Raw genomic sequence first — 14,438 nt, 5'->3', positions numbered from 1 at the left:
CCTATGGTGCTTTTTTTTAAGTGCAAATTTAAAAAATTATAAAATAAATAGTTTAACTTTTCAATTTAAAGTGTCCCAAAAATTAACAAACAAAAAAAATGTCATGGACTTTCTTGTAGGGTTTTTATGTCACATTATCCAGTGTATATACAAAAAAACTACATACATTATTTTCAAACCGTTATGGCACTTTTAAACTTTTGAGACCCTCAAAATCCCTGACAATGGTAACGAATCGAAACCAAAATAGGACGTTTACGATTCCCCATGCGAACCTACATACATTGCAAATTTCTAATCAAAACAAAATCGTTAAAATCCTACCACAATAGTATATTGAAAGACAAGTGTTACAATGCGACCTATTGTAATACGACTATCTTGTGGCACGAGTGGCGACGCGAAGCGTAGCCACGAGTGTCCGCAAGATAGGAGTATTACAATAAAGCATTGTAACACGCGTTTTTCATACTATTTTTTTTATTTCGGTGCTTTAATTTTAATTAAAAAAATCATTATCAGAAACTATAGGGAACATTAGAACTAACATGTTTTATGTTGGGAACACTTTTTATGCCGTTAAGTTTTAGGTTGGCAGCGTAGTAATACTGACATTTTGAAGTTCAAACATGGAAGTACCCCACGAAGTACCTACTTGTACTAATTAGTAACTGCCAACTTAAGAGATGAGTTACCAAAAAAAACGACTATAATCACTGTCTTTGTACAACTGTTTTCGGTCGAAAACAGTTGTACAAAATCATCATTGTGACACCGAAATAGAAAAAAGAAATTATGGAGTTATGTTCCATTTCTAGGTAAGCCTTGTATTTAAAGCAAAAAATTTTGCTGCATTTTTTAATAGCTTGCACGATCCACAGAAACACATCAACCAAGGTCTGACTACTGAACAGAAGATCCAGAGCTCCCGAGATCCAGAATTCCAAAGATCCAGAGATTCAGAGATCCATGAATTTGATTTAAATAAGGAAGCAAAGTGTATAATCATGGCTCTGAAAATCTAAAAAAAAGCACAAAGATCAAGATATGATTATTATTGAGCGAGTAGTACCTCCAAATTGATGTGCAAAATAAAGTTGGCACAAACTTACCTGAAAGAGACATTTTTCCAAAAATTAGTGTAGGATTAAAAAAATATGGTAATAACAATAGATCTGGTCACAAATTGCATTTTGGACTCAAAAATAGCGGAAATCTTTATTTGACCACAAAAAAGAGAGAACTGGCTATTATACGATAGGCCATCAGTTCAATTTATAAAATTGACAGGCCCATAATCTTTTGCAGACAATTTCCAATAGATTTTGACTTGTGGAATTTAAAAAAATCACAAGCAAAATGTAGACCTCAAATTAAGAGGAAACTAAATATGTCGTATACTAACTTGAAGCAGAAAAAGGTAAAATCTTTGAATTTATGGCCGCTTTGTCATTAGAGATTTTTATGGTTGCAACCCTTGTTTTTCTTCTATAGTTGATTATGTTTGCAATGCCTGGAGGTACAAGGATTTGGAATAGTAGGCCCTTCAGGGAAAACAATCCAGTGAGGCTTGAAACCTAGGTTGAAACATTTATGGTACCTGGATAACTAATTTTTTTTCTTCATTTGAGTGTGTTTATAGGAGCCACACACAATTTCTGTTTTTAAAATCCAAGCGCAATCAACGACAACAGAAAATATGCCTATATAGTTGATACACAAACAAACGGATAAATTCGTGATTCAGTATTCAGAAAACATGATGCATACCGTGTGCTGTCAGGATGCGCGGCTTCAATTGTGTTACGCCCGAAGAGGTAAATCATTAAAACAAAACATCAAACAAATTGATGTATATTTTTCTGTGTGATAAATACACAACATGCATAAGTTTCCTAAATATCGAATCTTATCTCTGTATATCAACCATATGCATATTTTATGTTGCATCTGAAGCGCAAGAAAACTTATCGCAAATCGACCGCAAAAAGGCATTTTCTGTTAGATTACGAGAAGTACGAGAGATGTCACCACACGAGTAAGACGATGTTCACATATGCACCAATTTCGTTTGGAAACGGTACTTATTCACGCGCAACCTATTATATTTCTGACACATTTATTAAGAATAGTTGAAACAACAGAAATAACAAGCTGATTATTTATTTAGTAGGCTTCGCCGATTGCGAATCCCCTGACCATTTACCTTCACCGTACTTTCTAACGTTACAGACAATCCTAAGCGTAAAAAAGTACAGAATTTCAATTGCGGATGTCACTGAAAAACCAATACATAGGCCGAGCAAACCACCCACATCTGAAATAAAATCAACTAAACCAATCAGCTCCTGTCTTTCACACGTATGAACGTTTAGGTTTTTATAATAAACATTCAATGTTGATAGATGAGCGCTAAAAGTACTTTGAGTTATCCGGTTACCCTCCAAAAAGAACAATACTTATTCAGAGCTTCACCGTTGGAGAGCACATAACCGAGTTCCTGTACCACGTAAAAGAAGCGTTTCCAGTTCCAGTCCATTTGGGAAGTTTCAACTTCGTATGACAAGGACGTGCATGATGGTAGACATCCACAGCGTTGAGCTCCTAAACCAGATTCTTCTTCCAATTCCAAATATTTCACTTAAAATGTAATGGGTTATTCGCAAGGTCATGCCTAGCAACATACATTTGCTGTAGTCTACGCATTCGGAACTGCCTGGACCACAAACGTCCACTTGCTCCCCGTATGCTGTAAGTAATGTTTACAGTCGTAATTTCCTGTATGTTTTGGCAGCTTACGCGGAAAATAGAATGGAACACATCCGCAACGTGCACGGGTGTAGTTGGCCAAACACTCATCCATGCAATTTTGCTGAGTATAGAAGTTGTAGGCGGCCAAGTACTTTTCATCGAAAAAGTAGCACTTTCTCTCCTTTGGGGAATATTCGCGTAATTCTTTTGACACCAATACCACCGAGGGTTTTACGGCAATGTTTACTACACTGTCTAACGGTAGCTTGATGTGCTTTTCCATGTTAGGAAACTCGGCCGTAGGATGGATCACGACCTGAAATATAAATGAGTAAGCAAGTAATGGAAAATGCGTTACTTTGAAGCCTTGTAAAGATCCCTCGCACAAATCCTCCAGATGACTACTGTTGGTAACCAGTGAGTCGATGGTTAGACCTCCATCTATTCCCGGGGTGAACGTTCGAAGGGGATAGCCATCGTGGTCCTTGGTATGGTATCCATGTTTTAACGACCAATTACGAATTCTCCTTGAGAATGTTGTGCGCCTCTTAAACATGTTGCTTTAAAAGAATTATTTAGACCAGCACTACGAGAGTGTGACGTCGTACCCATGCCTGAGCATATCGTCGTAAGCCATCATATTAAATGTGCGACAAACCCCTTGGGTGGTAACACTTCGAATGAGCGCCTCGGAGAAATTCAGATACGTGTCAATCCATTTAATTTCGGTTAAGTTCATAGGGTTGGGGTCTGGCTGCATCTGCAAGAAATTTCAGATTCCCTTTGGCAAAAAAATAGCGCGCACCTCAAATAATCTTTCGGGCACATCACCGACATATGTGCGATTCAGTGTTGACGTCAGGAAGAAATTGGTGTACTCCGTGGTGTCACGACAAACTAAGTAAGACAGGTGTAGGTGATCGATTCTGAAATGGCAACAGATTATGCGCTAGAGTTTGACTTAGTGCATTTCAAGATACTCCTCATGTGTGAGCGGCAATCCTAACCGTTTCCTCCTAACCATTTCGGTGAAGTTAAATATCTTCGGATTAAATTTAGTTTCGGGACATACAGTTACTGCCGGAAACGGTATTTGCCCGATTGTAATTTCCTCTGTGGCAAAGGTCATAATCACTGGTGAAGTTTTCCATTTTATGTAGCTTTTTCGGATTAAGTACACACAAAGAACGCAAACGGTAACGACAATGATCGTCCAAATTACCCTAAGCAGTTGTCGGTGAGCCATACGATTCAGGTCAACTTACCTCTCCAAAATACTGCGCCCACGTTCTCCAATGTACCTGATACCGTGAATTGTGGTCGCCTCGCTGAACTGTGTCAGGTAAAATTTCACGTTGCCCAAAAATGTTCTGGGATGTCTCTGCACGGGCAAAATACCATTTTCATTTACCACTGGAGTAACCTGAACGATCTTAGTGCGATGTTTACCGCTCCTTTTCACGTGTCTCTTCCGAGCCGTCTCCGGCATTCTACCAAAGGTATTCCTGTACAGAATCCCGTACTGCGTCATTGCATTAAATTAGTATGACTGCATACACCACTTACGTAGCGTAGTGGATATAAATTTGATAAGAGAAAAATGCTTGCAGGGATTAGTAGGTTCACGCGACATGATTATTTAATTTCGTCGGAAAAAAAAGATACATATCAAACACATTTCCAACGATACATCGAATACCACACTGAATTAAAAATATAACTCTGTTTTGGTGTTAAAATTTTAACTATATCGATATCTCGAGTATCAAAAGGGATATACGAGACGTCAAACCTTTTAAACGGGCATCCTCGCTGTAGGTTTTTAATTGTGGGTAATGTCTTCGAACTATCATTATTTTTTATTAAGAAGCTTTTTAGAAAGACAGTGGAATATTTAAAGAAATCCCTCGGAAATTGTTACCAGCTGCTCAAAATGCACATGGCCGTCAACAATGCGTAAAGTTCATCTCTAGGGCATTGGGACCAAGCTTTTGGAAGTCTTTCATGCCGAAGCATAACGACTTTAAGAAGTGAATCAAGGTTTTTCTTGTTTCAGAGGACAGGTCTTTATACGAAGGCGTAGAGGAGCCACATGTAGTTTTGTTTCTTAAATTCCGAGTAAGAATTTCACTAGATTCTGGCTTTAAACTCGGAATTTAAGAAAAAAGTACATGTGGCCCTTCTACGCCTTACTGTCAAATTATTAAGGAAAAATTTGCTCGTTTATCATGCGCTGCCGGCATCCGAAGTAGACGGAATAAATTTTCAGACGGATCAGACAATCTAAATATCAGCACACACAACATTAGCAACAGAAATATTTCCCCAGATTTTATACTCTTCTGAATCTGATATAAAGTTTTCCTAATGTTTCAGCAACAATAAAACGTTTCCCATATTATTAGAAAGGAATTTGCCTTTTATACTCTCGATAGCCAAAAAAGTGTAACTAAATTTTCTAAAGGTACTCTAAATATCAAAGGCTTAAATACTACTCGCACTTTATATTCTCCTGTCTAAACTGGATGTTGTCACTTTACTCAACGAGACCAAGTGTAATCTATGTAAAAAAATCCGCTGAATCCGAAAATCATAGTTCCCCTGGCTAGAAACTCCCGGAACATATTGTTATAAACAGAAAACGAACAAAAAATGGGAAAATGTCGTTTGTTTTCGTATTTGACTTCAATTGTGTCAACTATCGCTCTAAGGGAAAAAATGAAGATATTTATTGGTCACCCAGTGTTTAACCTTGGCCCTGACAACAGAGGGAGCGGTTCCTAGGATAGGCTCGGGTCCCTGCTCGGGTCCGATGAGGACCCGACCACTGCCTTCACAAGACAGCTCGTCCACCCGATTTTACTTTCATTTAAATGGGAACACTTTGCCGGAGGAGTCTCTTTTGCTTCCAATTGTTTTCATCCATTTAATTTTTCGGAAAACTCGCGAGAAATTTACGTTTCAAATGAATGCCGGAGAAAATACCATTTAAAATTGATAAAGCCGGAAGAATTGTTTTCCGTAACCGACCGTAATTCTCCTTTGCCTTTTAAAGCTTTCCCGAGTAACCCCTTCCTATTTTTTCATTAATTAATTGACGCCTTTTTCCAAATGACGTCTAATACTTAAGTTAACCATTTTTCATTACAATCCAATCAGGATTGCTGATAAACTTTCAGAGTGCATGAACCTGGTTATCTCAGATCTGCGTAACTTTTAGGTCAGCTATTTTTGCAACAAAAATCCTACAAGATCAGATTACCTGCTGTATCTCCGACTCACTGGGGCTTAAGACTTCCGGAAACCATTATGAGAACAATACTCCTGTATGTACAGCCACAAGACAGCCTTCGGGGATGGTCCCCAAAGTCTCCCAATTGCGCAACAGTTTGCCAGAAAGCTCTATTTCCATTTTCGGCTTTGAGCTGGATATGTTTTTGTCAAATGTGATTCCTAGACATTTCACTGACTGAAAATTGGAGGTGTTCTTGGAATATCAGGGGAGTTCGAAGAACCCCCTACCTTGCTGTTTCATGTGAAGAGAACTAGCTCCATTTTTGTGGGGTTGATGGACAAAAAGTGTTCCTACACCATTCTTCAGTTATTGTAAGAGCTGATTCCATCAGCCTGCACTCTAAAAATTGGAGGTGTTCTTGGACTAGCAGGGGAGTTCGAAGATCCTCCAGCGGTGCGCTAGTCTTACTGACACCCGCCTTAGGTTAGGGTGTGGGTGTTGGGGTTAGGTTAAGGTTAAGTTAAGCAATTTTAAATTGGAGGTGTCTGTAATTGGATTGAAATTTTGTTACTTGTGTTTAGGAACCCAGTAAATTTAGAGTCCCATTAATGTGAGTAATCCGAGTTTGTGATTTAAGCATTGTGAATATAAATGCAATTAAATTTTGCTTGTAAAACTAGTTTTAAGTCATTTTCAGTGACGAATTGTGAGGTTACTTTCAGAGTATTATACGTATTAATCATTGTGAAACATAAATGGTTATTGGGAACTCGTGTGATTTACACAAATAATTGTGCATTCCGATGAAATCTGTCAGTCCTATTAAAAATGGAACGCGGAGCACAATATAGTTCAGAACTGATGGGAACGGCGAAAGAAGCTAAGCTTCGTATTTTGGACGTCCAAATTAAATACATGCAGAATTTTTAAAAGTTTTATAATAATTTCTGTGACATCTACTATAAAATAAAGTTTTGTATTTGAGTTCGAAGAAAATGCACTAATTTACCATACGATTGAATAATGCAATTGGTTGTAGATATCTGATTAAAAAAGAGACGACTAGCACTTTTATTGAGAAGTATAAGTTAGTCAAAAGGAGACCATGCAAAATTCAAATTCTAAAAAAAAAGTTTTATTTCGTATTGTTCAATACTGGTCAATTTCCAGACCACGCCCTTTGTCCATTCATAGTGGCATTACAAATTATCCTGATCGTGAAAAAGTACAACAATTCAATTGCGGACGTTAGTGAAAATCCAATAAATAGGCCTAGGAGGCCACCCACACCCGATACGAAGTCGAATGGACCAATTAGCTCGTGCCTTTGAACGGTACGAAGCTGTAAATCCTTATAATAAACGTTTAGGGTTGACAGATGCGCGCTAAAATGCATAATTAGCTACTGATTATTTAGATAGTAAAGTACGTCTTAAGAGCTTTGGTGTTGTAGTGTGCATCGCCAAGTTTCTCTACCGCGTCGAAAACTCGTTTCCAATTCCAATCCAGGTGAGAAGTTTCAACGTGGTACAGCAAGTCGAAACATGATGGTAGACAAGCACAACGACGCTCTTCTTCGTGTTCCATTTCCAAATATTTCACTTAAAATGAAATGGATTATTCGCAAAATCACCCCTTATCACTTACATTTGCTGTACTGTACGCACTTGAAGCTGGTTGGACCACAAACTTTCGTTGGCTCACTGAACGCTATAATTCTTACAGCCATAAGTACTTGTTTAGCATATTTTGGCAGCTTACGAGCAAAATAGAATGGAATACATCCGCAACGTGCGCGGGTGAAGTTGGCCAAACACTCTTGCATGCAGTTTTTCTGAGTGTAAACTTTGTAAGTCGCCAAGAACTTTTCTAAGAAAAAATAACACTTTCGCTCTTTCGGGGAATACTGCTGTAGTTCTTTTGACACCACCACCACTGACGGCTTTACGGCAACGTTTACCATATGGTTTAATGGTAGCTTGATGTGTTTATCCATGTTAGGAAGCTCGCACATTGCATGTATAACCACCTGAAAGGCAACACTGTAAGAAAAACAAATCAAAAGAGACAGTACTTTGAATCCCTGTAAAGATCCCTCGCACAAATCATCCAGATGGCTACTGTTGGTATACAGTGAGTCGATGGTTAATCCGCCCCCTAATCCTGGCGTAAAGGTTCTCCGTGGATATTCACCTTCGTCCTTACCAGGTTGATATCCACCGTCAAAGGAAAATTTACGCAGCCTGTGCTGCGATTTTTTGAACCGTTTAAACATGTTCCTTTAAAGCAATAATTTAGCTTATTTGTCTGTTTGGCGCGATACTTACCCGTTTCTAAGCATATCTTCATAAGCCATCATGTTAAACGTGTAGCACACCCCTTGGGTAGTGACACTCAGGTCGAACGCATCAGTAAAATTCAGTAGATTTTCGTTCCAAATAATCTTGCTTACATTTCCGACATCGAAGTTTGGCATCATCTGCTAAGGGATCTGAGACTTGCACCGCAATGTAACCACTTACCTCAAATAACCTATCGGACACATCGTCGATAGAAGTACGATTTAATGTGGTTGTATAAAAGAAATCGTCGTATCTCACAACATTGCGACAAACCAAATATGACAGGTGCAGGTGTTCTCTTCTAAAATAATAGTAAGTTATGTATTGAGTAAACTCAATCTTCGTAGAGGTACTCCTTTGCGGTGAGGGCGACGCCGGACCGTTTCCTACGAACCATTTCGGTGAAGTTAAACGTATCCGGATCAAATTTAGCTTCAGGACATATCGTTACCGCCGGAAACGGTATACTCGCTATTGACCTTTCGATCGTCGCAAATGTCATCACCACAGGAGAGTTTTGCCATTTCAAGTAGCTCTTCCGAATTGAGTATACGCAGAGAACGCAAACGACAACAACAATAATCGTCCAAATTAACCTAGGCAGTTTTCGGTGAACGACACGTTTCAGACCAACTTACCTCTCCAAGGCACTGCGGCCACGTTCTCCAATGTACTTGATACCGTGGATTGTGGTCGCTTCACTGTACTGAACGAGATAAAATTTCACATTTTCCACCAAAGTTTTTGGACGGTGATGCACCGAGACTAAACCATTTTCATTTTCCGGTTGACTAACTCGAATTACCGTAGTTCGATGTGAACCGCCTCTTTTAATTAATGGGGTCCTTTTCCTAGCGGATTTAGTTATTTTTCCAAAGGTATTCTTGTACAGCATCGTGTATTGCTTCATTGCACTGTATTCCACATTTTGGCATAAATTCTATAAGGGAATAGCGCATTGTAATGATTTCCGAGCAGAGACTTGCCATTTCCGAGTCTCACGCGACATAATTAATTCATTTTGCGTGTCTCAAATATTATACAACGTTTCTATTTTTTCTAGGTTTATGTTCTCCTGAATTCACCATTAGGAACTATTCGATCTGGAGGTCATAAGAGTAGGAAAATGGAAATTTAGTTGCAAAACCGTATTTCTGCTGTTTAGTTGTCCAAGTAAACACCTGCTGTTTCGTTATCTCTTTTAACAGCGATATGAACACGCGCGTTAATAAAATTTCGTACGATACTACAACTTCTTATCACAAACGCTCAGATGTCCCTCACATACATTTCAACATACAATACTCAACAATATACATTGTATGTGAAATCAATTCAATATTTGAAAGTTTTATTGAACCGTTAGAAAACTTTAGAACTCCCTCCAGTTTCAAAACATCTGCACTTGCAGAAAGAGAAAGTTTTAAAACAATTTTTGTAGCTACAACCAGTTCTGTAAGGTCTAGAGAAAAGAGAGATTCAGAGCAAGAAGCAAGTTTCGAGAAAGGTCAAAAAGCATCGGAAATAGTTGAAGCTTTAACCGGTGTTTTGAGAAATAAGGAATTTTTCGTGGGGATTCTGTTGGTTGCCATTATACCAGAGGCGTACTATTCTTTTGAATTCTTTTTATTTTTTTTAAGTATATCGAAATTCTTTTATTTCCCTTTATATAAGTTGTTTTCCCTTTCCGCCATTTATTCATTTTTCTTTTGTTCCTCTAATTTTGCACTATCCCCTATAATTTAATGCGCATTTTTCATTCACCATGCGTTCTACATTCTGTGTTGTACTGATTTTCCCGCCTTACGTTTAAATTCCCGCCTTTTGTTACTTCCGCCTGGTGTCCGTTACTTTTTGATTTTCCCCCAAATTTTGTCCGTGATTAGGTGTTCATTCTTCTCTATATTTTCCGGAGATCATTGAATGATCGTCTTTAGTGCGTGCATGAGGTAAGGAAAAGTTTCAATTTTTCCATCCAAGTTTTGACATCTATAAAGCTCCGAAAAGTTATTATTTTAATTCCGCTCATATTTTGGGGATCCGGCTTATCAAATTATACACGCCGTTTTGATTTCTTTAAGCCACAGCTATGTGCAGGGTGTTACATATAAGTACCTACCTATGTAAAAAAAATTGAGTGGTAGAGGGGATTAAAACAAACACTTTCTCCAAATATTCCGAGGGCCCAACGTGTTTCATTTGGAAGCCCACCCCCAAAAAAGTGGTGAAATTTGCATTTCTTTCTGAATTTTTCTCTCAGCAACCATATAAGAGTTAGAAAGACTGGTGGACTAGTGATTTAAATAGCTTATTGTTTGTAGAGAAGGTAATTATATGAGTTTTATCTGCATATATTGTTCTTATTAATCCAGGTTATTAAATGTATAAAATTTTGATTTCGATATTTATGGTCCGAAATGAATTGAAATATCGCCAGCATATGCAAAAGCGTGATGAGGATGTATATAATCGAAAAAGTCAAGTATATAATAAAAAGTAAAGGCTCTAATATAGAGCCCTGAGGAACTCCATGGTTAGTATTAATTAACTGATGAATATATTCCACATTACTTGTGATTATATAGGCAAATTGACATTAATGTTCCCGCAAGTCCTCAATCCCATGTAATTGAAGCTTATCTAACATAATTTCAAACGAAACGCAGTCATTTGGACAAATGACAGTATGTTCCCCGTTCTCCCAGGATTTTACAACTAGACGTATAATTTGACCAAAAGCTTCTGTTGTAGAATGGTTTTTTGGAAATCTATGACCACAATTTAATAATGCATTACGTTCTAGATAGTTACATAATCTTTTAATTAAAACAACTTCAAAGGGTATGGAAAACATTAGTATTATAGGAATTGGTCTATAATTGTCTATGTTCTTTGTGTCTTCCTTCTTGGCAACTCAGGAAAATTACCTTCTGAGATACAACAGTTATAAATGAACCAAGAAATTAATGCACATGCAGGATGTAGAATCGGTTTACGCACCATTGTGATTTCAATTCTAATTTTTTTATATCGAATTTTCCCCTAATTAATTTAGAGCGAGGTTTTAAGTAAGATTCTTGTAGATTGAAGAATTCTGCGCCTGCTCATGTCCCCCTTTATCATTTTTCAATTCGGGAAACCGAAAAAATTAAATAACTGTAAATTTGTAATGCTCTGCATGGACGAATTTTGGTTTAAAGAATGCTGTGAGCATGAGTAATTTTTACTAAAAACGTTACTGGAAAATAATTAGGGGAGAACATATTTCAATATAAAGAAATGACCATCGAAATACTTAGTAAACCATGTATTGTATTTTTAATTAATTTATTGTTAATTTGGGAATAATCAGCACAAAATCAAAATGAATTAACAGCGTGAAGAACCTCGCACCTTGATACAGGGGTTCAGAAAAAAGTACCAGTTAAAGTTAATCGATGATGTTCAAATTTTTTAAGTAACAATACGTTCGTTCTTGGAGGTTTAGGAAAAGACGGAACTGCTCAGAATTTTGAGGTCTTTTCTTGAGTTCTGAAGCAACAGAGGCGGTTATAGAAATAGGCACCCCTCCCAAGCGATGCATGGTAAGGGCGATTTTGGTTATATAATAATGCAGTTTCAAAGAAGCAAATGGATTCTGTGGATTTATGTGGTTTTTGTACACAGGGTGTTCATTTGAAAATTTCCCACCACGGATTTATCGAAAACCACTGATTAAAAGAAAAAACGCCGAGACACGTCAAAAGATTTATCAAGAGGGACAACTTTATAACCAAAACTACTTCACCCCCTTTCACGCTCTGTCACACAGGATCATTCCCTTAAAAATGTTAAATGGCAAGTGGTATAGAGTAATATCTAGTTTGAAAAGTTTTTCGAAGTTCTTTATTTTACCGTTTTATTTTTTAAAATCTATCGATTCGTTTTCGAGAAAATTAGAAAAATTTAATTTATTTAATCTACCTATCTTAATTTGTTCAGATAGAAAACAAAAACAAACGAAAGTATCATTTATTTGTTGCTATGGAAAAGAAAGAATTTAATTTGCTCTCAGTTACCTTTGTGACAATTTTGGGATAGTGAAAATTAATTTATTGATTCAGATTTTACCTCCAAATTTACACACTAACCGAAAGAGTGGAAGATTTTCTAATCTATGGCGCCCAAAATCCCATCATCGACAAATTTGCCAAAACCGATCCCTCCATATGGAATTCGAAACTAACAGTTCTTCATACCCCAGTGAAACCTTTTTCCGGGGAGCTCGCTGTGTACTCACTTTTTGTATCAACATACCCAAGCAGCATTTCAGCTCGCCCCTAGATATTTTAGGGTCGGCAGCATTTTGGAAGAGGGTAATCCACCAAACTGTCGTCCAAAAACTGGGAGCACGTTCTGGTAAACCGAATAACTTGGTTTTCTAAACGATTTTGAGCTCCAAGTAGCCGACAATCCATTCATTTTTTACATCCTTTAAACATGTTGGTACCTTCTAAGTTGATGCTACTGTTTTCGAACGTGATGCTGCACTGCACCGGTACTTCGATTGCAAGTATAAGGTGTTTCAGATTGTTTCAATGCACTGAGATGAGCGATTCAATGATTTTTTTCTCGAAAGTTTAGGAAAAAACCGAACTGCTCAGAATGTTGAGATCTGTTCTGAGGTCGTTACTCAGAATTCTGAGGTTTCCAGGGGTCCTCTCGTGCAAGAACGAATTTTCATAAATATCACATACTTTCAGAACCATTTGAACTATAATTATTTAAATCAAAAGAAACAAATAGTCACTCCTCCCAAGGGCTGCATAGTAAGGGCGACTTTTTTAAAATAACGCAATTCCAGAGTAACAAGTAGCTACTGTGCATTTATGTGGTTTTTTGGTAAACTACTTAGGTAAATAATAATCAATCAAAGAATGAGTAAAGTTAGTTCAGGGAGGAGGCAAATTTATAGATCGGTACAAAAATATTTGGTCCACTGCAGCAGTGAAATGGAAAAATGAACTTCGTAATCGAAAATCGACCACCAGTTAAAATTCATCTTTAAACGTACACGCCACTGTCTCTGCTATTTCAAATTTGAAAACGTTCGCTAACCAGTTGAAAGATAAGCAGGTGGTACAAAACTGACCTCTCCGGCCTATTCATTAACGGCTATAGATAACGCATGGCCTGATGCCTGGGTAAGTTATATCATTTCGTGTTGCGCGTTAGAGGTGTTCGCAACGTTTCGTTCGTGTTTCCGTGGTGGTTCGAGCTAAAACCGAAAAGGGTAAGTTTTTCACGTATAATATAATATATATAATATAATAGTTACGCTTTATAAACCAAAACCGCATCTACTCATTTTTATCAAAAAGGGAATTTCATCCATTCCATTCCCTTTCAGCAAACGTATCCTCCAAAGGATACAAAAATTTAATTGTCTTTAGTAGATTCGGTTTGTTTATACACATTTTTGACCGTTTGTTCTGCAAACGTAACATAAATGGTAATTACTCCTCGATTATGGTAACTAAGTAAGTCACTTTACAAAATTTTGAGTTCGTACAGCATGAGATAAAGTCCAAAAAAGTAATTATTGATCATACAGTTAAACTAAAAGTACGTCGAAAGTGTAACATGATTCGAAACTTTCTTCCTATTATTATAATTAAATTAAATTTTGAATTGTCTTATCGCGCATATGTTTGGACGGCACGCGTTAGTCATCTCTACACACCTGGGCCCGTAACTAACAATTCGATTTCTTTCTAGAAAATATTTTTATCTTTCGTGGCTTATTTCTACACATAATTGGATTTCCCGATTCCCTTTTGGTCTTTAAAATCGCAATGGCGATTTCGTAAAAAAATCGATGTATATACACAACTTGATATCCTACTTCCCTCAATCGATCTACCTTAAATTAACTTTTTTTTTGCATAAATCTCTTATACGAAGAGGGTTTTTGGCACTCATTAACCATTACAGAATCGTCTCATTTTGATGACATCGTTGCAGAGTGAACTTTTCTTCGTTTTAAGATTACAAAAAAGACGTGGTAAATGATATAGTTTGAGTAAGCATATACCATCCTAATAAATAACGCTATTGGAGATGGAAGCTTA

At 37.3% G+C, this 14,438-nt stretch overlaps 2 protein-coding genes across 2 annotated transcripts; both read right to left on the bottom strand.

Annotated features, from left to right (window-relative positions):
* Positions 1 to 2,428: 2,428 nt before the first annotated feature.
* On the bottom strand, positions 2,429 to 4,240 carry LOC116169059 (pickpocket protein 28-like). The gene is made up of 8 exons (XM_031485086.1): positions 4,017 to 4,240; positions 3,732 to 3,974; positions 3,557 to 3,677; positions 3,360 to 3,511; positions 3,110 to 3,311; positions 2,800 to 3,067; positions 2,687 to 2,749; positions 2,429 to 2,640 (listed from the first exon to the last, which is right to left on the bottom strand). The coding sequence occupies exons 1-8, from the start codon at positions 4,238 to 4,240 to the stop codon at positions 2,429 to 2,431; spliced, it is 1,485 nt and encodes a 494-aa protein (XP_031340946.1).
* Positions 4,241 to 7,399: 3,159 nt separating this feature from the next.
* On the bottom strand, positions 7,400 to 9,238 carry LOC116169058 (pickpocket protein 28-like). The gene is made up of 7 exons (XM_031485085.1): positions 8,967 to 9,238; positions 8,682 to 8,924; positions 8,509 to 8,629; positions 8,314 to 8,465; positions 8,061 to 8,265; positions 7,634 to 8,015; positions 7,400 to 7,587 (listed from the first exon to the last, which is right to left on the bottom strand). Exons 1-7 carry the CDS (start codon positions 9,236 to 9,238, stop codon positions 7,400 to 7,402), a joined length of 1,563 nt encoding a protein of 520 aa, XP_031340945.1.
* Between the last annotated feature and the right edge of the window lie 5,200 nt (positions 9,239 to 14,438).

This window comes from Photinus pyralis, unplaced genomic scaffold (assembly GCF_008802855.1).
Source record: "Photinus pyralis isolate 1611_PpyrPB1 unplaced genomic scaffold, Ppyr1.3 Ppyr1.4_LG4, whole genome shotgun sequence".
NCBI classification, from domain to species: domain Eukaryota; kingdom Metazoa; phylum Arthropoda; class Insecta; order Coleoptera; family Lampyridae; genus Photinus; species Photinus pyralis.
Note: the sequence above shows the minus strand (reverse complement) of the source record. Positions and strands in the feature narration are given on the sequence as shown.